The sequence below is a fragment of the Hyperolius riggenbachi genome, chromosome 7, assembly GCF_040937935.1.
Source record: "Hyperolius riggenbachi isolate aHypRig1 chromosome 7, aHypRig1.pri, whole genome shotgun sequence".
NCBI classification, from domain to species: domain Eukaryota; kingdom Metazoa; phylum Chordata; class Amphibia; order Anura; family Hyperoliidae; genus Hyperolius; species Hyperolius riggenbachi.
In genome coordinates, this window is record NC_090652.1 from 323552983 (window position 1) to 323576986 (window position 24004).

At 47.1% G+C, this 24004-nt stretch overlaps 2 protein-coding genes across 3 annotated transcripts in view; both read right to left on the reverse strand.

The window, feature by feature from the left end:
- HACD2 (3-hydroxyacyl-CoA dehydratase 2) overlaps positions 1 to 24004 on the reverse strand; it is a 50844-nt gene that overhangs the window by 18117 nt on the left and 8723 nt on the right. For both annotated transcript variants that reach the window (XM_068246319.1, XM_068246318.1), the window contains exons 2-4: positions 16596 to 16713; positions 13907 to 14024; positions 13808 to 13826 (exon numbers count right to left, since the gene is read on the reverse strand). In XM_068246319.1, coding sequence (XP_068102420.1) covers positions 13808 to 13826; positions 13907 to 14024; positions 16596 to 16711 — 253 coding nt within the window. In that variant the 5' untranslated portion in view covers positions 16712 to 16713. The remainder of the gene's footprint in view (positions 1 to 13807; positions 13827 to 13906; positions 14025 to 16595; positions 16714 to 24004) is intronic.
- LOC137525272 (uncharacterized) lies at positions 5969 to 9367 on the reverse strand. The gene is made up of 2 exons (XM_068246309.1): positions 6321 to 9367; positions 5969 to 6111 (listed from the first exon to the last, which is right to left on the reverse strand). The coding sequence occupies exon 1, from the start codon at positions 8494 to 8496 to the stop codon at positions 6325 to 6327; it is 2172 nt and encodes a 723-aa protein (XP_068102410.1). The 5' UTR covers positions 8497 to 9367; the 3' UTR covers positions 5969 to 6111; positions 6321 to 6324.

Sequence of the window (24004 nt, forward strand, 5' to 3'; positions counted from 1 at the left end):
TAATGACCGCCAGTAACCCTCGTAGTGTACAGTGGTGATATAATGACCTCCAGTAACCCTCGTAGTGTACAGTGGTGATATAATGACCTCCAGTAAACCCCGCAGTGTACAGTGGTGATATAATGACCGCCAGTAATCCCCGCAGTGTACAGTGGTGATAATGACCTCCAGTAATCCCTGCAGTGTACAGTGGTGATATAATGACCGCCAGTAATCCCAGCAGCGTACAGTGGTGATATAATGACCAGCAGTAATCTCCGCAGTGTACAGTGGTGATATAATGACCGCCAGTAATCCCCACAGCATACAGTGGTGATATAATGATCTCCAGTAATCCCTGCAGTGTACAGTGGTGATATAATGACATCCAGTAATCCCTGCAGTGTACAGTGGTGATATAATGACATCCAGTAATCCCTGCAGTGTACAGTGGTGATATAATGACCTCCAGTAATCCCCGCAGTGTACAGTGGTGATATAATGACCGCCAGTAATCCCCGCAGCATACAGTGGTGATATAATGACTGCCAGTAACCCTCGTAGTGTACAGTGGTGATATAATGACCTCCAGTAATCCCTGAGGTATAAAGTGGTGATATAATGACCGCCAGTAATCCCCACAGAATACAGTGGTGATATAATGACCGCCAGTAACCCTCGTAGTGTACAGTGGTGATATAATGACCGCCAGTAATCCCTGCAGCATACAGTGGTGATATAATGACCGCCAGTAACCCTCGTAGTGTACAGTGGTGATATAATGACCGCCAGTAATCCCTGCAGCATACAGTGGTGATATAATGACCGCCAGTAACCCTCGTAGTGTACAGTGGTGATATAATGACCGCCAGTAATCCATGCAGCATACAGTGGTGATATAATGACCGCCAGTAACCCTCGTAGTGTACAGTGGTGATTTAATGACCGCCAGTAACCCTCATAGTGTACAGTGGTGATATAATGACCGCCAGTAACCCTCGTAGTGTACAGTGGTGATAATGACCACCAGTAATCCCTGCAGTGTACAGTGGTGATATAATGACCGCCAGTAACCCTCGTAGTGTACAGTGGTGATATAATGACCGCCAGTAATCTCTGCAGCATACAGTGGTGATATAATGACCGCCAGTAACCCTCGTAGTGTACAGTGGTGATATAATGACCGCCAGTAATCCCTGCAGTGTACAGTGGTGATATAAATGACCGCCAGTAATCCCCGCAGCATACAGTGGTGATATAATGACCTCCAGTAACCCTCGTAGTGTACAGTGGTGATATAATGACCTCCAGTAATCCCCGCAGTGTACAGTGGTGATATAATGACCTCCAGTAATCCCCGCAGTGTACAGTGGTGATATAATAACCGCCAGTAATCACCGCAGTGTACAGTGGTGATAATGACCACCAGTAATCCCTGCAGTGTACAGTGGTGATATAATGACCACCAGTAACCCCCGCAGTGTACAGTGGTGATATAATGACCTCCAGTAATCCCCGCAGTGTACAGTGGTGATATAATGACCTCCAGTAATCCCCGCAGTGTACAGTGGTGATATAATAACCGCCAGTAATCCCCACAGCATACAGTGGTGATATAATGATCTCCAGTAATCCCTGCAGTGTACAGTGGTGATATAATGACTGCCAGTAATCCCCGCAGTGTACAGTGGTGATATAATGACCACCAGTAACCCCCGCAGTGTACAGTGGTGATATAATGATCTCCAGTAATCCCCGCAGTGTACAGTGGTGATATAATTACCTCCAGTAATCCCCACAGTGTACAGTGGTGATAATGACCACCAGTAATCCCTGCAGTGTACAGTGGTGATATAATGACCGCCAGTAATCCCAGCAGCGTACAGTGGTGATATAATGACCAGCAGTAATCTCCGCAGTGTACAGTGGTGATATAATGACCGCCAGTAATCCCTATAGCATACAGTGGTGATATAATGATCTCCAGTAATCCCTGCAGTGTACAGTGGTGATATAATGACCGCCAGTAACCCCCGCAGTGTACAGTGGTGATATAATGACCGCCAGTAACCCCCGCAGTGTACAGTGGTGATATAATGACCGCCAGTAACCCCCGCAGTGTACAGTGGTGATATAATGACCGCCAGTAATCCCTGCAGTGTACAGTGGTGATATAATGACCGCCAGTAATCCCCGCAGTGTACAGTGGTGATATAATGACCTCCAGTAATCCCTGCAGTGTACAGTGGTGATATAATGACCTCCAGTAATCCCTGCAGTGTACAGTGGTGATATAATGACCTCCAGTAATCCCTGCAGTGTACAGTGGTGATATAATGACTAGAAGTAATCCCTGCAATGTACAGTGGTGATATGACCGCCAGTAACCCCCGCAGTGTACAGTGGTGATATAATGACAGCCAGTAATCCCTGCAGTGTACAGTGGTGATATAATGATCTCTAGTAATCCCTGCAGTGTACAGTGGTGATATAATAATAGCCAGTAATCCCTGCAGTGTACAGTGGTGATATAATGATCTCTAGTAATCCCTGCAGTGTACAGTGCGTATATAATGACTGCCAGTAATCCCTGAAGTGTACAGTGGTGATATAATGACCTCCAGTAATTCCTGCAGTGTACAGTGGTGATATAATGACCTCCAGTAATCCCCACAGTGTACAGTGGTGATATAATGACCGCCAGTAATCCCTGCAGTGTACAGTGGTGATATAATAACTGGCAGTAATCCCTGCAGTGTACAGTGGTGATATAGTGATCTCCAGTAATCCCCGCAGTGTACACTGGTGATATAATGACTTCCAGTAATCCCTGCAGTGTACAGTGGTGATATAATGACTTCCAGTAATCCCTGCAGTGTACAGTGGTGATATAATGACCAACAGTAATCCATGTACAGTGGTAATATAATGACCTCCAGTAATCCGAGCAGTGTACAGTGGTGATATAATGACCGCCAGTAATCCCCACAGTGTACAGTGGTGATATAATGACCGCCAGTAATCCCCGCAGTGTACAGTGGTGATATAATGACCGCCAGTAATCCCTGCAGTGTACAGTGGTGATATAATGACTTCCAGTAATCCCCGCAGTGTACAGTGGTGATATAATGACCTCCAGTAATCCCTGCAGTGTACAGTGGTGATATAATGACCACCAGTAATCCCCGCAGTGTACAGTGGTGATATAATGACCGCCAGTAATCCCCGCAGTGTACAGTGGTGATATAATGACCGCCAGTAATCCCTGCAGTGTACAGTGGTGATATAATGACCGCCAGTAATCCCCACAGTGTACAGTGGTGATATAATGACCGCCAGTAATCCCCACAATGTACAGTGGTAATATAATGACCTCCAGTAATCCCTGCAGTGTACAGTGGTGATATAATGACCACCAGTAATCCCCGCAGTGTACAGTGGTGATATAATGATGGTGATATAATGACCGCCAGTAACCCCCGCAGTGTGCAGTGGTGATATAATGACCGCCAGTAATCCCTGCAGTGTTCAGTGGTGATATAATGACCGCCAGTAATCCCTGCAGTGTACAGTGGTGTTTTAATGACCTCCAGTAATCCCGCAGTGTACAGTGGTGATAGAATGACCTCCAGTAACCCCCGCAGTGTACAGTGGTGATATAATGACCGCCAGTAACCCCCGCAGTGTACAGTGGTGATATAATGACCGCCAGTAACCCCCGCAGTGTACAGTGGTGATATAATGACCGCCAGTAACCCCCGCAGTGTACAGTGGCGATAGAATGACCTCCAGTAACCCCCGCAGTGTACAGTGGTGATATAATGACCGCCAGTAATCCCCGCAGTGTACAGTGGTGATATAATGACCTCCAGTAATCCCTGCAGTGTACAGTGGTGATATAATGACTTCCAGTAATCCCTGCAGTGTACAGTGGTGATATAATGACCGCCAGTAATCCCTGCAGTGTACAGTGGTGATATAATGACCTCCAGTAATCCCCGCAGTGTACAGTGGTGATATAATGACCGCCAGTAATCCCTGCGGTGTACAGTGGTAATATAATGACCTCCAGTAATCCCCGCAGTGTACAGTGGTGATATAATGGCCGCCAGTAATCCCCGCAGTGTACAGTGGTGATATAATGACTTCCAGTAATCCCTGCAGTGTACAGTGGTAATATAATGACCTCCAGTAATCCCCGCAGTGTACAGTGGTGATATAATGACCGCCAGTAATCCCCGCAGTGTACAGTGGTGATATAATGACTTCCAGTAATCCCTGCAGTGTACAGTGGTGATATAATGACTTCCAGTAATCCCTGCAGTGTACAGTGGTGATATAATGACCTCCAGTAATTCCTGCAGTGTACAGTGGTGATATAATGACCGCCAGTAATCCCTGCAGTGTACAGTGGTGATATAATGACCGCCAGTAATCCCCACAGTGTACAGTGGTGATATAAATGACCGCCAGTAATCCCTGCAGCATACAGTGGTGATATAATGACCGCCAGTAACCTTCGTAGTGTACAGTGGTGATATAATGACTGCCTGTAATCCCTGCAGTGTACAGTGGTGATATAATGACTGCCAGTAATCCCCGCAGCATACAGTGGTGATATAATGACCGCCAGTAGCCCTCGTAGTGTACAGTGGTTATATAATGACCGCCAGTAACCCTCGTAGTGTACAGTGGTGATCTCATGACCTCCAGTAATCCCCGCAGTGTACAGTGGTGATATAATGACCGCCAGTAATCCCCGCAGTGTACAGTGGTGATAATGACCACCAGTAATCCCTGCAGTGTACAGTGGTGATATAATGACCGCCAGTAATCCCAGCAGCGTACAGTGGTGATATAATGACCAGCAGTAATCTCTGCAGTGTACAGTGGTGATATAATGACCGCCAGTAATCCCCACAGCATACAGTGGTGATATAATGATCTCCAGTAATCCCTGCAGTGTACAGTGGTGATATAATGACTGCCAGTAATCCCCGCAGTGTTCAGTGGTGATATAATGACCACCAGTAACCCCCGCAGTGTACAGTGGTGATATAATGATCTCCAGTAATCCCCGCAGTGTACAGTGGTGATATAATGACCTCCAGTAATTCCCGCAGTGTACAGTGGTGATATAATTACCTCCAGTAATCCCCGCAGTGTACAGTGTTGATAATGACCACCAGTAATCCCTGCAGTGTACAGTGGTGATATAATGACCGCCAGTAATCCCAGCAGTGTACAGTGGTGATATAATGACCTCCAGTAATCCCCGCAGTGTACAGTGGTGATATAATGACCGCCAGTAATCCCCACAGTGTACAGTGGTGATATAATGACCGCCAGTAATCCCCACAGTGTACAGTGGTGATATAATGACCGCCAGTAATCCCAGCAGTGTACAGTGGTGATATAATGACCTCCAGTAATCCCCGCAGTGTACAGTGGTGATATAATGACTGCCAGTAATCCCCGCAGTGTTCAGTGGTGATATAATGACCACCAGTAACCCCCGCAGTGTACAGTGGTGATATAATGATCTCCAGTAATCCCCGCAGTGTACAGTGGTGATATAATGACCTCCAGTAATTCCCGCAGTGTACAGTGGTGATATAATTACCTCCAGTAATCCCCGCAGTGTACAGTGTTGATAATGACCACCAGTAATCCCTGCAGTGTACAGTGGTGATATAATGACCGCCAGTAATCCCAGCAGCGTACAGTGGTGATATAATGACCAGCAGTAATCTCCACAGTGTACAGTGGTGATATAATGACCGCCAGTAATCCCCACAGCATACAGTGGTGATATAATGATCTCCAGTAATCCCTGCAGTGTACAGTGGTGATATAATGACCACCAGTAACCCCCGCAGTGTACAGTGGTGATATAATGATCTCCAGTAATCCCCGCAGTGTACAGTGGTGATATAATGACCTCCAGTAACCCCCGCAGTGTACAGTGGTGATACCAATGTTAGTTACCTGGTAACATCCTTTTTAGTAACCTCCAGGACAGGTCCACCACGAGAACGACAGGCTCCTCCCAGGAACAGGAAACGTCCAGATAGAGCACTCTATAAAACTTTGTCCAACCCCTTGATCCCCAGTCAATTTCAAGTACTGTTCCTAAACAAAAAAGGGGTTTTAATATTCATACTGCATATACATATACTCTCACATCATCATATATACATATATATACATATAATTGATATCGGGTGGGTTACGGACCTGTCCTGGAGGTTACTAAAAAGGATGTTACCAGGTAACTAACATTGGTTTTTCCTTTAACCTCCAGGACAGGTCCACCACGAGAAGATGAGCAAGAATCTTACCAATTTAGGGTGGGCTGACTGCCTGCAGAACTTTCTTTCCAAATGATTGCTGTCTTGCAGACATCAGGTCTATTCTGTAGTGTCTAGAGAAGGTGCTTAAACTTGACCACGTGGCTGCCCTGCAGATCTCTTCTGGCGTAGCACCCGCTCTGTAAGCCCATGAGGTGGCAGCTGCCCTAGTTGAATGGGCTCTAATTGTATCTACTACCGTATTCCCTGTAATCCTATAGGCTTCCTCTATACATAATTTTATCCATCTAGCTATAGATCTCTTTGACATTTTACTACCTCTTGTAGCTCCTGACGTGTTAATTAGCAAAGCTCTAGAGTTTCTAAATTCCGCTACCCTCTCTAAATAACACATAAGGCATCTTCTTACATCCAATGTTTGTTCCTCTTTAAATGATGGTAGCACAATGTCCTGGGATCTGTGAAATTTTGTAGTAACTTTCGGGAGAAATTCATCACATGTCTTCAGTATCACTTCATCTCTAAGTATTATACAAAACGGTTCATCACAACATAGGGCTTCTAATTCGCTCACCCGTCTAGCCGACGTAATAGCTATAAGAAATACTGTCTTCATTGTCAATAGTCTGAAGGAAATATCTGCTATGGGCTCAAAGGGTTCTTTCTTTAGTACCTTTAAAACTAAGGATAAATCCCAACTGGGAACTTTTTTCTTTAACATAGGTTTCTTTCTCTCCACTGACTTAAAAAATTGGATGATAAGGGGGTCCCTTGCTAACCTCTCATCCATAAAGGTAGATATTGCTGCTACCTGTACCTTTAAAGTACTTAACGAAATATTCTTTTCTACCCCGTCCTGTAGAAACTCTAAAATGGTTGGCACTAAATCACCCTTGAACCCTGACTCTTCCTGCCACATATTAAAGGTTTTCCAATATTTGAGGTAAATTTTCCTTGTAACTTTCTTCCTACAATCCAATAGAGTACTAATAACCCTTTCTGATACTCCTTTTTTCCTTAAAGGGGACCTCTCAGAAGCCAGGCTGACAGGCTTAGATTTGGAATAGAGCTTCCAGTTCTTCTTGATCCCTGAGCTAGTACTTCTTTGTCCGGAATCCTTATTGGACCCTCCAGCCTCATCTTTAGTAGTAGTGGATACCAACTTCTTGCTGGCCAATCCGGGACTACCATAATTACTACTGTCTTGGTCCTTGATAACTTGTGTAATACTCGTGGCACTAGCTGTATTGGTGGAAATGCGTACCCCTTGTCGAATATCCAGTTCTGACTTAGCGCATCTACCGCTTCGGCTCCTTCGCTTGGATTCAGGGAGTAGAATCTTCTGCACTTTGTGTTTTGCTTGGTTGCGAACATATCTACTCGTGGTCGACCCCACTGTGTGGTCAATTTTCTGAACATCTTGTCTGATATTTCCATCTCTGTATTTGACATCTTTCGTCTGCTCAGAAAATCTGCTATCGTGTTTAATGATCCCTTCAGATGTATTGCTGATAATGATAGAAAATTCTTTTCCGCTATTGTTAATATGTTCATGGCCAGTTCCATCAGCTTCGCTGACTTTGTACCCCCTTGCCGATTCAGATATGCTACCGCTGTGGTGTTGTCTGACCTGACCTGAACATGATGACCCATCAGTGTCTGTACACTCTGTTCTAGTGCTTTCTGTATAGCTGCTAGCTCCCTGTAATTGGATGACTGCATCCTCACACACTTTGGCCACTGCCCCTGTAACATTCTTCCCTGCAGATGTGCACCCCAACCTATAAGACTTGCATTGGTCGTGATAATCTTCCCTGTTGGTATGATCCACATCCTGCCTTCGGTGAGTATCTTCTCCGATAACCACCACTCCAGGGACTTCAGTACGTCTGGTGGACATATGACCTGTGTCTCTAGATTGTCCTGTGTCTTGTTCCAAACTCTTAGCATCCAATTTTGTAAGTGTCTTGTATGCATCATTGCCCACTGTATAGCTGGAGCCGTTGATGTCAGGAATCCCAAAACTTTCATTACTTGTCTTATCGTCATTACTGGCTTTGTTATGAATTCCTGTATCATAGCTTTTAACTTCCCTATCTTTTCGACTGGCAAATACATTCTCTCTGTCTCTGAATCTATAATGACTCCCAGAAACTGGATCTTTGATGTTGGTTGAAGGACTGATTTGTCCCAGTTTACTATCCATCCGAGGGTTTGTAATTGTTCTAACACCCTTTCTGTATTTTCTTTTGATTTCTGATATGATTCTGCCACTACCAGGAGATCGTCTAGGTACGGGATTACAAGAATCCCTTCCATGTGGAAAAACTTTGTCACCTCCGCCATTACCTTTGAGAATATCCTCGGTGCCGATGATATCCCGAAAGGTAGAACTCTGAATTGAAAATGCTGAATCATTCTTTTTTCTTTTATTGCAAATCTGAAGAACTTTTGAGATGACTCCCTTATTGGAATGTGCCAATAAGCGTCCCTCAGATCTATATTTGTCATTATACAATTTTGGGTTAACAAGGTTCGCACAGAGTAAATTGATTCCATCCTGAATCTCTGATAAGATACGAAGGGGTTCAGGGCCTTTAGGTTTAGAATCAGTCTGAATTTCCCCGTCGGCTTTCTTACTAAAAATACCGTCGAATAAAATCCCTGAATGTTCGAGATTTGATTTTCGGGAACCGGAATGACCACGTTTTCGCTGTAAATGGAAATCTTTTCATAAAACCCTTTGACATGAACAATTTTCTATCAGGGTATTTCCACTGGCTTAATATGGTATTCTTTGTGGATCTGTGTATAGGGAAGGTTAATGATTCTTTTGGTTCCATTCCTTGATATAATTTATCATGCATAGATATTTCCTCCGATTTTTTGGATTCAATGTTTAAGGTTTTGTTAATCGCCATTATCAGCTGCTCTGTCTCGTCAGCTGGAAATCTAAATCTAGAGATTTTCTTAACCTCAGACTGGCTGTCCCAACTTTTAGCGGAGGAGTCTGACTCATCATCATTATCTTCCTCCTCCCCCTCCATGTCTTCCTCTTCAGAGGAAGATACCATATTTCTCTTTGTACTTTTACTTTTATGTTTTACAGGCTGAGATTCTGTATTAGGTGTTTCTGCGGCCGGTATATCTGTATTTGTACCCGGGTTTACTGACTCTGCTGCTGGGGGAATAGCGGAAGCAAACACCTCCTTTAGAGATTTAATAGTGTCTGCCATTTCCTTCTTTACGGCTGTCATTAACTCTTCCTTCAACCCCCCTGATTGCTCCTGTATAAGTTTCATTAAACAAGGTTGACAAAACTGCTTATTGTAGTTATGGGCCATTTTTGCATCACAGAGCGGGCACCGCCTCCTTGGCTTTGTTGGCTCAGTAGGCTCCGGTCCCTAAAATAACAACACAAAAACACAATGTCATTCCTCTGATTTTGATTTAAAGGAATATCACCCGGTGAAAAATGAAGAGTGACAGTAACCGTGACCGAGGAGAGCAGGAATGAAGAGCCATTTATACATATAAATGCATCCGCTACATATATATATATCTCTATAACTCTACTCCCCCATAGTCTCAAACAATTGCCCAAGCTATAATATTCATATATATAGCCCTCTGGTCCAAAGTGGAATAAAAACCTCCATATATGTATGTCCGCAAAAATTTAAGTATAACAGACCTCAGATCAGACGTAAAACAGGCTATTAAATGCACACTATAAGACTCTGATCTTATCCCAGACCTCCGTACAGACGCGGCCTATAGATACAGGTTACTATAACAAACCTCAGATCAGACGCTAAGCAGGCTATTAAATGCAAACTGTAAGTCTGTAAACTTATATCAGACCTCCATACAGACGCGGCCTAGGCGTATAGCTCATACCGTAAAGGTCACCAAGCCTCCGCCAAGCTTACCTTTCCTGGTTCCTGCTTAGCGTCCATCCCGCTCCGTTCCGAACACAAACTGGCAAACCATGCGGGCTTCCGGCGTCTCTTCACCCACGCGACCGGAAGTGACGTCACGTAAGGGCGGAAGTACGTCATACGTACTCCGCAACTGAGGGCAATCAGCTGCCTTCCCTCCGGAGGCCCGCATGATCCTCGTGTCACTTCCGGCGCGCCGCTAGCCTCCGCCAAAGGGGAATCATGGACGCCGCACGTGTCCTCCGGATCCGCCGCAACTCGGGCAGCCAGGACAGCCATGGGGAAGGTAACTCCACTCTCTCTTCCCCCTCCGGACCGCAAAACCTCTCCAGGCAGGTCCACCCATAGCCGCCAACCAAGTCCCAAACTCTCCTGGTCTGACGGACCGGCGAGCGACCAGAGCACTCCTTGTTCCTGGAACAGGAAACGTCAACTGGGGATCAAGGGGTTGGACAAAGTTTTATAGAGTGCTCTATCTGGACGTTTCCTGTTCCTGGGAGGAGCCTGTCGTTCTCGTGGTGGACCTGTCCTGGAGGTTAAAGGAAAAATAATGATCTCCAGTAATCCCCGCAGTGTACAGTGGTGATATAATGACCACCAGTAACCCCCGCAGTGTACAGTGGTGATATAATGATCTCCAGTAATCCCCGCAGTGTACAGTGGTGATATAATGACCTCCAGTAATTCCCGCAGTGTACAGTGGTGATATAATTACCTCCAGTAATCCCCGCAGTGTACAGTGTTGATAATGACCACCAGTAATCCCTGCAGTGTACAGTGGTGATATAATGACCGCCAGTAATCCCAGCAGCGTACAGTGGTGATATAATGACCAGCAGTAATCTCCGCAGTGTACAGTGGTGATATAATGACCGCCAGTAATCCCCACAGCATACAGTGGTGATATAATGATCTCCAGTAATCCCTGCAGTGTACAGTGGTGATATAATGACTGCCAGTAATCCCCGCAGTGTACAGTGGTGATATAATGACCACCAGTAACCCCCGCAGTGTACAGTGGTGATATAATGATCTCCAGTAATCCCCGCAGTGTACAGTGGTGATATAATGACCGCCAGTAATCCCCGCAGTGTACAGTGGTGATATAATTACCTCCAGTAATCCCTACAGTGTACAGTGGTGATAATGACCGCCAGTAATCCCCGCAGTGTACAGTGGTGATATAATGACCGCCAGTAACCCCCGCAGTGTACCGTGGTGATATAATGACCTCCAGTAATCCCTGCAGTGTACAGTGGTGATATAATGACCTCCAGTAATCCCTGCAGTGTACAGTGGTGATATAATGACCTCCAGTAATCCCTGCAGTGTACAGTGGTGATATAATGACTGCCAGTAATCCCCGCAGTGTACAGTGGTGATATAATGACCACCAGTAACCCCGGCAGTGTACAGTGGTGATATAATGATCTCCAGTAATCCCCGCAGTGTACAGTGGTGATATAATGACCTCCAGTAATCCCTGCAGTGTACAGTGGTGATATAATTACCTCCAGTAATCCCCGCAGTGTACAGTGGTGATAATGACCACCAGTAATCCCTGCAGTGTACAGTGGTGATATAATGACCAGCAGTAATCTCCGCAGTGTACAGTGGTGATATAATGACCGCCAGTAATCCCCACAGCATACAGTGGTGATATAATGATCTCCAGTAATCCCTGCAGTGTACAGTGGTGATATAATGACCGCCAGTAACCCCCGCAGTGTACAGTGGTGATATAATGACCGCCAGTAACCCCCGCAGTGTACAGTGGTGATATAATGACCGCCAGTAATCCCTACAGTGTACAGTGGTGATATAATGACCGCCAGTAATCCCCGCAGTGTACAGTGGTGATATAATGACCGCCAGTAATCACCGCAGTGTACCGTGGTGATATAATGATCTCTAGTAATCCCTGCAGTGTACAGTGGTGATATAATGACCTCCAGTAATCCCTGCAGTGTACAGTGGTGATATAATGACCTCCAGTAATCCCTGCAGTGTACAGTGGTGATATAATGACTAGAAGTAATCCCTGCAATGTACAGTGGTGATATGACCGCCAGTAACCCCCGCAGTGTACAGTGGTGATATAATGACAGCCAGTAATCCCTGCAGTGTACAGTGGTGATATAATGATCTCTAGTAATCCCTGCAGTGTACAGTGGTGATATAATAATAGCCAGTAATCCCTGCAGTGTACAGTGGTGATATAATGATCTCTAGTAATCCCTGCAGTGTACAGTGCGTATATAATGACTGCCAGTAATCCCTGAAGTGTACAGTGGTGATATAATGACCTCCAGTAATCCTTGCAGTGTACAGTGGTGATATAATGACCTCCAGTAATTCCTGCAGTGTACAGTGGTGATATAATGACCTCCAGTAATCCCCACAGTGTACAGTGGTGATATAATGACCGCCAGTAATCCCTGCAGTGTACAGTGGTGATATAATAACCGGCAGTAATCCCTGCAGTGTACAGTGGTGATATAATGATCTCCAGTAATCCCTGCAGTGTACAGTGGTGATATAATGACCGCCAGTAATCCCCACAGTGTACAGTGGTGATATAATGACCGCCAGTAATCCCCACAATGTACAGTGGTAATATAATGACCTCCAGTAATCCCTGCAGTGTACAGTGGTGATATAATGACCACCAGTAATACCCGCAGTGTACAGTGGTGATATAATGATGGTGATATAATTACCTCCAGTAATCCCTGCAGTGTACAGTGGTGATATAATGACCACCAGTAATCCCTGCAGTGTACAGTGGTGATATAATGATGGTGATATAATGACCGCCAGTAACCCCCGCAGTGTACAGTGGTGATATAATGACCGCCAGTAATCCCTGCAGTGTACAGTGGTGATATAATGACCGCCAGTAATCACCGCAGTGTACAGTGGTGATATAATTACCTCCAGTAATGACTGCAGTGTACAGTGGTGATATAAAGACCTCCAGTAATCCCTGCAGTGTACAGTGGTGTTTTAATGACCTCCAGTAATCCCGCAGTTTACAGTGGTGATAGAATGACCTCCAGTAACCCCCGCAGTGTACAGTGGTGATATAATGACCGCCAGTAACCCCCGCAGTGTACAGTGGTGATATAATGACCTCCAGTAATCCCTGCAGTGTACAGTGGTGATATAATGACCGCCAGTAATCCCTGCAGTGTACAGTGGTGATATAATGACCGCCAGTAATCCCCGCAGTGTACAGTGGTGATATAATGACCGCCAGTAATCCCCGCAGTGTACAGTGGTGATATAATTACCTCCAGTAATCCCCGCAGTGTACAGTGGTGATATAATTACCTCCAGTAATCCCTGCAGTGTACAGTGGTGATATAATGACCGCCAGTAATCCCCGTAGTGTACAGTGGTGATATAATGACCGCCAGTAATCCCTGCGGTGTACAGTGGTGATATAATGACCGCCAGTAATCCCTGCAGTGTACAGTGGTGATATAATGACCGGCAGATATAATGAACAGACTGGGTATTCAGCAATGAAAGTGGAATTTGCCATCACTGAGGTCACAGATAAGAGATACTCACCTAATGCACAATGCACGATCTGTAACGAGAAAGATGCAGGTCAGTCTCCTCTGTCTCTGTACACATCACAGGGCAGCAATAAAGTTGTGTGACACTTACCTCCAGCAGAGCGCCAGTCTGGAAGAACTTCAGCGGCCGCTCTATGGAGTAGTAGAGATTGTGGTAACTTCCTTTGGTGAGGTAAGACCGCACTAATCCCACAGCAATGACCAGCCACCTGCAGGACATGAGGCACAGCGTCACCCTGCTACTATCACACAGCAACCTCTCCTGAGGCCCCCTGCTACTATCACACAGTAATGTCTCCTGAGGCCCCCTGCTACGATCACACAGCAACCTCTCCTGAGGCCCCCTGCTACGATCACACAGCACCCTCTGATGCCCCCTGCTACTATCACACAGCAACCTCTCCTGAGGCCCCCTGCTACTATCACACAGCAACCTCTCCTGAGGCCCCCTGCTACTATCACACAGTAATGTCTGCTGAGGCCCCCTGCTACTATCACACTGCAACCTCTCCTGAGGCCCCCTGCTACTATCACACAGCAACCTCTCCTGAGGCCCCCTGCTACTATCACACAACAACCTCTCCTGAGGCCTCCTGCTACTATCACACAACAACCTCTCCTGAGGCCCCCTGCTACTATCACACAGCAACCTCTCCTGAGGCCCCCTGCTACTATCACACAACAACCTCTCCTGAGGCCCCCTGCTACTATCACACAACAACCTCTCCTGAGGCCCCCTGCTACTATCACACAACAACCTCTCCTGAGGCCCCCTGCTACTATCACACAACAACCTCTCCTGAGGCCCCCTGCTACTATCACACAACAACCTCTCCTGAGGCCCCCTGCTACTATCACACAGCAACCTCTCCTGAGGCCCCCTGCTACTATCACACAACAACCTCTCCTGAGGCCCCCTGCTACTATCACACAACAACCTCTCCTGAGGCCCTCTGCTACTATCACACAGCACCCTCTGATGCCCCCTGCTACTATCACACAGCAACCTCTCCTAAGGCCCCCTGCTACTATCACACTGCAACCTCTCCTGAGGCTTCCTGCTACTATCACACTGCAACCTCTCCTGAGGCCTCCTGCTACTATCACTCAACAACCTCTCCTGAGGCCCCCTGCTACTATCACACAGCAACCTCTCCTGAGGCCCCCTGCTACTATCACACAGCAACCTCTCCTGAGGCCTCCTGCTACTATCACACAACAACCTCTGCTGAGGCCCCCTGCTACTATCACACAGCAACCTCTCCTGAGGCCCCCTGCTACTATCACACAGCAACCTCTCCTGAGGCCCCCTGCTACTATCACACAGCAACCTCTCCTGAGGCCCCCTGCTACTATCACACAGCAACCTCTCCTGAGGCCCGCTGCTACTATCACACAGCAACCTCTCCTGAGGCCCCCTGCTACTATCACACAGCAACCTCTCCTGAGGCCCCCTGCTACTATCACACAGCAACCTCTCCTGAGGCCTCCTGCTACTATCACACAACAACCTCTGCTGAGGCCCCCTGCTACTATCACACAGCAACCTCTCCTGAGGCCCCCTGCTACTATCACACAGCAACCTCTCCTGAGGCCCCCTGCTACTATCACACAGCAACCTCTCCTGAGGCCCCCTGCTACTATCACACAGCAACCTCTCCTGAGGCCTCCTGCTACTATCACACTGCAACCTCTCCTGAGGCCTCCTGCTACTATCACACTGCAACCTCTCCTGAGGCCCCCTGCTACTATCACACAGCAACCTCTCCTGAGGCCCCCTGCTACTATCACACAACAACCTCTCCTGAGGCCTCCTGCTACTACCACACAGCAACCTCTCCTGAGGCCCCCTGCTACTATCACACAGCAACCTCTCCTGAGGCCCCCTGCTACTATCACACAGCAACCTCTCCTGAGGCCCCCTGCTACTATCACACAGCAACCTCTCCTGAGGCCTCCTGCTACTATCACACAGCAACCTCTCCTGAGGCCCCCTGCTACTATCACACAGCAACCTCTCCTGAGGCCCCCTGCTACTATCACACAGCAACCTCTCCTGAGGCCTCCTGCTACTATCACACTGCAACCTCTCCTGAGGCCTCCTGCTACTATCACACTGCAACCTCTCCTGAGGCCCCCTGCTACTATCACACAGCAACCTCTCCTGAGGCCCCCTGCTACTATCACACAACAACCTCTCCTGAGGCCTCCTGCTACTATCACACAACAACCTCTCCTGAGGCCCCCTGCTACTATCACACAACAACCTCTCCTGAGGCCCCCTGCTACTATCACACTGCAGCCTCTCCTGAGGCCCCCTGCTACTATCACACTGCAACCTCTCCTGAGGCCTCCTGCTACTATCACACAGTAATGTCTCCTGAGGCCCCCTGCTACTATCACACAACAACCTCTCCTGAGGCCTCCTGCTACTATCACACAGCAACCTCTCCTGAGGCCCCCTGCTACTATCACACAGCACCCTCTGAGGCCCCCTGATCGGGTGAAGAGGCCTATAGTCTCTGACACAGCTGAGTAAAGGTGTGTACACACGCACTACAGCAGCCAACGACTGGTCCGTCGGCACGTCCGGCTGGGCGGGTTTTCAGCAGACTGTAGTGTGTGTGTGTACGCACTGTCGGTGGACTGATAAGGCTCTTCCTGATCGATCCGCTCGGCGGGAGGTGTCGATGGACCCGTCGTTGGCTGCTGCCCGTCGTTGGCTGCTGTAGTGCGTGTGTACGCACCTTTACACCCACTACAGATCTCCATTTGTTTACCCGGCTGTCATGATAACATTGTAGATGACGAGATAAGCGATGGCGAAGGCCCCCGGGCCCCTCCTCCTCCTGTGGCTTCCATTTTCTGCAGACCTCTCCGATGATGGACTCGCCATATCTGTGGGACAGAAGAGAACAGTCCTCACCAACGAATCCACAAACTAGTGATCATGAATGTCTATCCAACATTAAAGAGACTCTGTGACAAAAATGTCATCCTGTTTTCTACCATCCTACAAGTTCCTAAACCTATTCTAATGTGCTCTAGATTACTGCAGCACTTTCTACTATCACAGTCTCTGTAATAAATCAGCTTATCTTTCCCCTGTGGGACTTGTCGCCCTGTGTCTGGAAGGCTTCCAACAGTGCTGATCTGCTATGCACACCCCCTCCAGGCCCGTGTGTGTGTGTGTGTGTGTGTGTGTGCGTGCGTGCGTGTGATTAGCTAGCTTTTCTCTGCTCTCTTATCTTCGTCACATACTGAGGAATTACAGACACAGGCAGAGCTGTCTGCAGGAAGAAACAATCAGCCTGTCACTCTTCAGTGAGCTGCAGGGGGAAAGAGAAACACAAATGATCACTTGAGATTCAAAAGGAAGGGTGTATACAGCCTGCTTGTGTATGAATGTATTTTCTATGTGTGGACATGCTGTACATCAACCTACTTCCTGTTTTGGTGGCCATTTTGTTTGTTTATAAACAAACTTTTTAAAACTGTTTTTAACCACTTTTAATGCGGCGGGAAGCGGCGAAATTGTGTCAGAGGGTAATAGGAGATGTCCCCTAACACACTGGTATGTTTACTTTTGTGCGATTTTAACAATACAGATTCTCTTTAACCACTTGCCGACCGTGCAATTATAACGCGCGTCGGCAAAGTGGTAGCTGCAGAACCAGCAACGCACATCTGTGCTGCAGGCTAATTAATCAGGAAACAGCCGCTCGCGCGAGCAGCTGCTTCCTGTCAATTCACGGCGGGGGGCTCCGTGAATAGCCTGCGGGCCGCCGATCACAGCTCGCAGGCTAAATGTAAACACAAGCGGAAATAATCCGCTTTGTTTACATTTGTACAACGCTGCTAACAGTAGCAGCGTTGTATTAGATCAGCGATCCCCGGCCAATCAGCGGCCGGGGATCGCCGTCACATGACAGCAGGGAGCCTATTAGAGGCTGCACAGGACAGATCCGTTCCTGTGCAGCCTCCGATCTCTGGGGAAGAGAGGGAGGAGAGGGAGAGGGGGAATCCTGCGGTGGAGGGGGCTTTGAGGTGCCCCCGCCAGCCACACACAGGCAGGAGCGATCAGACCCCCCCCCCAGCACATCATCCCCCTAGTGGGGAAAAAAGGGAGGCGATCTGGTCGCTCTGCCTGGTGTTTGATCTGTGCTGGGGGCTGTAGAGCCCACCCAGCACAGATCAGCGAAATCAGCGCTGGTCCGTAAGAGGGGGGGGGGGGGGGGGTAAAGGCTGAGTCCGTAAGTGGTTAAAGGAAAAAAAAAAAGACCAGACACGATAGACCCATGCCAGAGAGGGACGACAGGATCTGTGATGGGTTACTGTGCCTCTTCTAGCTGCTGCACCCACAATGCTCCAAACATCTTCTTATAACAGAAGGTATTTGCGATTATTCAGGTTGCAGTGAGCTCTGACATGTCCCACAATGCATCACGGCTGAATATGGGTATTTCAAGTCCTACCCCATAGAGCCACATTAATCCATGCCATGCACTGATGAGGATCAATCATTCTGAAACAGTCTGTATGCATGTTGGATTATTGTGGCTCTGTACAAATTAACAAGCTGACACATCATTGCGTTCCAGCGGTTCTGGAGGTGTGGCTAGCTTACAGGGACAACAAAGGGATGATTTGCATATTCAGCAGTGATGCATTGTGGGAGATATCTCAGAGCTCTCTCCAATCTGAATGTTGGCAAATACCTTCTCTTTTAAGAATGCAAACTTCTGTCCTTCAGATCATGCGAGATTGGGATCATCAGACTGACACTGCTGCGTTCCCTCTGATGTGCTCATGTCACAGGTCTGCAGACAGGCGTGTTCTCCAGGCACAGACATGTGACAGGTCTGCAGACACACGCGTGTTCTCCAGGCACAGACATGTGACGGGTCTGCAGACACGCGTATTCTCCAGGCACAGACATGTGACAGGTCTGCAGACACACGTGTGTTCTCCAGGCACAAACATGTGACGGGTCTGCAGACACACGCGTGTTCTCCAGGCACAGACATGTGACAGGTCTGCAGACACGCGTGTTCTCCAGGCACAAATCAAAAATCAATTAACCCTTCGCACACTCACATGCCAATGTTCAAACAAATGCATTCACATATTTACTCATCCAGGCACAACTGTTATCCCTACTGCTAAATTAAAAGCCAGGGTTTTAGTTCACAGAAGAATGCATTCTTATGCTTAGTCACCTATACTGCGCAGAAGTACCCAGGTAAACATAGGTGTCCTAACTCTGGCCCTGTAACATGCATAGTGCAGACATGCAAACACATTCATTGCATCAAACCTATCAATGGATTAGGAGCACACATCCTAACTTCCTCTCCTGGGAAAGACAGTGCATCTTACCAATCGCACAAGGGAGCTAACTTTATGTGTCCATGTGCACTATGCGCATACAGCAGCATAAGCTGTCTGCATGCTGACAAACATACAGGGGAAGGGGGGAGTGCACCGAATTAGACCCTAGCCACAGGGGTCAATGATAAGAATAAACATACAAATATCCAGGCACATCGCCTCTAGTTAGGACATTAGGTGACTAAGCATAAGAATGCATTCTTCTGTGAACTAAAACCCTGGCTTTTAATTTAGCAGTAGGGATAACAGTTGTGCCTGGATGAGTAAATCTGTGAATGCATTTGTTTGAACATTTGCATGTGAGTGTGCGAAGGGTTAATTGATTTTTGCTGTTTCTAGCCACACCCCCTTCAGCACCTCCCTTTCCCTAAAAATTTATTTAATGTCCAAACTAGAGGCGATGTGCCTGGATATTTGTATGTTTATTCTTATCATTGACCCCTGTGGCTAGGGTCTAATTCGGTGCACTCCCCCCTTCCCCTGTATGTTTGTCAGCATGCAGACAGCTTATGCTGGTGTATGCGCATGGTGCACATGGACACATAAAGTTAGCTCCCTTGTGCGATTGGTAAGATGCACTGTCTTTCCCAGGAGAGGAAGTTAGGATGTGTGCTCCTAATCCATTGATAGGTTTGATGCAATGAATGTGTTTGCATGTCTGCACTATGCATGTTACAGGGCCAGAGTTAGGACACCTATGTTTACCTGGGTACTTCTGCGCAGTATAGGTGACTAAGCATAAGAATGCATTCTTCTGTGAACTAAAACCCTGGCTTTTAATTTAGCAGTAGGGATAACAGTTGTGCCTGGATGAGTAAATCTGTGAATGCATTTGTTTGAACATTTGCATGTGAGTGTGCGAAGGGTTAATTGATTTTTGCTGTTTCTAGCCACACCCCCTTCAGCACCTCCCTTTCCCTAAAAATTTATTTAATGTCCTAACTAGAGGCGATGTGCCTGGATATTTGTATGTTTATTCTCCAGGCACAGACATGTGACAGGTCTGCAGACACACGCGTGTTCTCCAGGCACAGACATGTGACGGGTCTGCAGACACACGCGTGTTCTCCAGGCACACGCGTGTTCTCCAGGCACACGCGTGTTCTCCAGGCACAGACATGTGACAGGTCTGCAGACACGCGTATTCTCCAGGCACAAACATGTGACGGGTCTGCAGACACACGCGTGTTCTCCAGGCACAGACATGTGACAGGTCTGCAGACACGCGTGTTCTCCAGGCACAGACATGTGACGAGTCTGCAGACACACGCATGTTCTCCAGGCACAGACATGTGACGGGTCTGCAGACACACGCGTGTTCTCCAGGCACAGACATGTGACGAGTCTGCAGACACAGGCATGTTCTCCAGGCACAGGCATGTGACGGGTCTGCAGACACACGCGTGTTCTCCAGGCAGGTCTGTGACAGGTCTGCAGACACACGCGTGTTCTCCAGGCACAAACATGTGACAGGTCTGCAGACACGCATGTTCTCCAGGCACAGACACGTGACAGGTCTGCAGACATACATGTTGGCCAGGCATGGACATGTGACAGGTCTGCAGACACGCATGTTCCCCAGGCACAGACATGTGACAGGTCTGCAGACACAGACATGTGACAGGTCTGCAGACACGCATGTTCTCCAGGCACAGACATGTGACAAGTCTACAGACATACATGTTGGCCAGGCATTGACACGTAACAGGTCTGCAGACATGCATGTTGGCCAGGCATTGACACGTAACAGGTCTGCAGACATGCATGTTGGCCAGGCATGGACATGTGACCTGTTGGAAGAGTTATGGAGGTGATAACGGCAGCTGATGCCAGGGTTTCTAGGCTGATAACAGAGGACACAGTCCACTCTACTATTCTGACTCCACAAAGCAGAGCCTGATAAGCTGGGAATGTCACAATCACTGATAATAGAGGCCAGCCTAGGGGACGCCAGCCCACTCATCTCCACCAGCTGAAGGGTCAGCAGTCTGTGCCTAAATTACTGAAGACTAACTGCAGGCCTCTGTTCACTACAAACATGCATTCATATCAGGGTTTTGGAGTGCAGTGTAATCTATATGCAGCACTCCCCATCGCCTATCAGAGGACGGGATCTCAATGAATGTAAATCCTAAACAGGGAGAAGGCTTGTGTAACATACCAGAATATCATTCAGCAATACGCAGATATACAGATAAAGCATCTTCCCTACACTCTGTGCTGGCTGTGCCTGATTAGATGTACATATTATTATGCGTAAATACAAAGCATGAATAATATGCTGAGTGGCCCCAACTTACGTTCCCCGCCCAATTGTAAAACTGGGGTGATGGAAAACGTAAAAACTCTGGCCTACCACCCCTCAAATGTGCTCTAAACCCGCAGCTGAACTCTGGTCCCCTACCATGTGTCCCTACCTCTCCCTCTAGATTGTAAGCCTTGTCCTCCTCCTTTTGTGTCCTACCTGATCTTGCACCTCCATTACTGTGCACCCATGCTATGCATCTGAGTGAACCTAACTTGCCTAATCTCCATGCTCCATTCAGTGACTAAGCATTACCTTGTACTCATACTGTGCTGTGTGATCTCCATGCTCCATCCAGTGACTGACTAAGCATTACCTTGTACTCATACTGTGCTGTGTGATCTCCATGCTCCATCCAGTGACTGACTAAACATTACCTTGTACTCATACTGTGCTGTGTGATCTCCATGCTCCATCCAGTGACTGACTAAACATTACCTTGTACTCATACTGTGCTGTGTGATCTCCATGCTCCATCCAGTGACTGACTAAGAATTACCTTGTACTCATACTGTGCTGTGTGATCTCCATGCTCCATCCAGTGACTGACTAAACATTACCTTGTACTCATACTGTGCTGTGTGATCTCCATGCTCCCCTCCAGTGACTAAGCATTACCTTGTACTCATACTGTGCTGTGTGATCTCTATGCTCCCCTCCAGTGACTAAGCATTACCTTGTACTCATACTGTGCTGTGTGATCTCCATGCTCCATCCAGTGACTAAGCATTACCTTGTACTCATACTGTGCTGTGTGATCTCCATGCTCCCCTCCAGTGACTAAGCATTACCTTGTACTCATACTGTGCTGTGTGATCTCCATGCTCCCCTCCAGTGACTAAGCATTACCTTGTACTCATACTGTGCTGTGTGATCTCCATGCTCCCCCCAGTGACTAAGCATTACCTTGTACTCATACTGTGCTGTGTAATCTCCATGCTCCATCCAGTGACTAAGCATTACCTTGTACTCATACTGTGCTGTGTGATCTCCATGCTCCCCTCCAGTGACTAAGCATTACCTTGTACCCATACTGTGCTGTGTGATCTCCATGCTCCATCCAGTGACTGACTAAGCATTACCTTGTACTCATACTGTGCTGTGTGATCTCCATGCTCCCCTCCAGTGACTAAGCATTACCTTGTACTCATACTGTGCTGTGTGATCTCCATGCTCCTTCCAGTGACTAAGCATTACTTTGTACTTATACTGTGCTGTGTGATCTCCATGCTCCATCCAGTGACTAAGCATTACCTGGTACTCATACTATGGTGTGTGATCTGGTCTTGTATTCCTGTATTGTCTTATTGCTGTTTGTCACCCCTAAATATTGTCTGTAACCTAAACTAATGTCCAGCGCTGCGTAATTTGCAGGGCTGTGGAGTCGGTACAAAAATCTTCCGACTCCAACTCCTCGGTTTATGAAATCACGACTCCGACTCCGGGTACCCAAAATGACTCTGACTCCTCGACTCCGACTCCTTAGTCTAATACTTAACAGGGCTGTGGATTTTGAACAAAAATCATCCGACTCCGACTCCTCAGTTTACGAAACCACGACTCCAACTCCCCAAAATTGCCCAGACTCCGACTCCACAGCCCTGGTAATATGTTGGCGCTTTATAAATACAATAAATAAAAACACACCTATGCAGAAAGGCAAAAACTGGGAATTACACACTACAGCCTCATTGGACAGTCCCACGTGTCAGACACATATAAAGCCAGATTATTCAGTCTGGTGAAGGCAGCACAGCCGAAAGCTCACTTTCTTTTAAGTTAGACAATAAATGTTATCATCCTGACTGACAGAAGTTCAAAATAGACCCACCCAACCCAGGAGCATAGAAGCCAGACACATCCCAAATCAGTGATAATGTATGCAAATAAGAAAAAACAACAACATTCATTTAAAGGATACCCGAAGTGACATGTGACATGATGATATAGACATGTGTATGTACAGTGCCTAGCGCACAAATAACTAGGCTGTGTTCCTTTTTTTCCTTTCTCTTCCTGAAAGAGTTAAAATATCAGTTATGTAAGTAGCTGACTCAGTCCTGACTCAGACAGGAAGTGACTACAGTGTGACCCTCACTGATAAGAAATTCCAACTACAAAAAACACTTTCCTAGCAGAAAATGGCTTCTGAGACCAAGAAAGAGATAACATTTATCAGTGGGGGGTCACACTTTAGTCACTTCCTGTCTGAGTCAGGACTGAGTCAGCCACTTACATACCTGATATTAAACTCTTTCAGACAGAGAAAGAAAAAAAGGAACACAGCCTAGTTATTTGTGTGCTTGGCACTGTACATACCCATGTCTATCTCATCGTGTCACATGTCACTTTGGGTATCCTTTAAATGAGGTCTGAGAAATACACACTGTAGAATACTACATACAATTACCCAACATAATGGAAAATAAAATCAAAAGACATGTAAATAGCCTGAAAAAAGGGAGAAGTAGAATCCAGACGTCTATATTGCGA

Coding starts and splice junctions, on each gene's coding strand:
- LOC137525272 (XM_068246309.1), bottom strand. CDS start 8,496: ATGGATAGTAAACTGGGACAAATCAGTCCTTCAACCAACATCAAAGAT.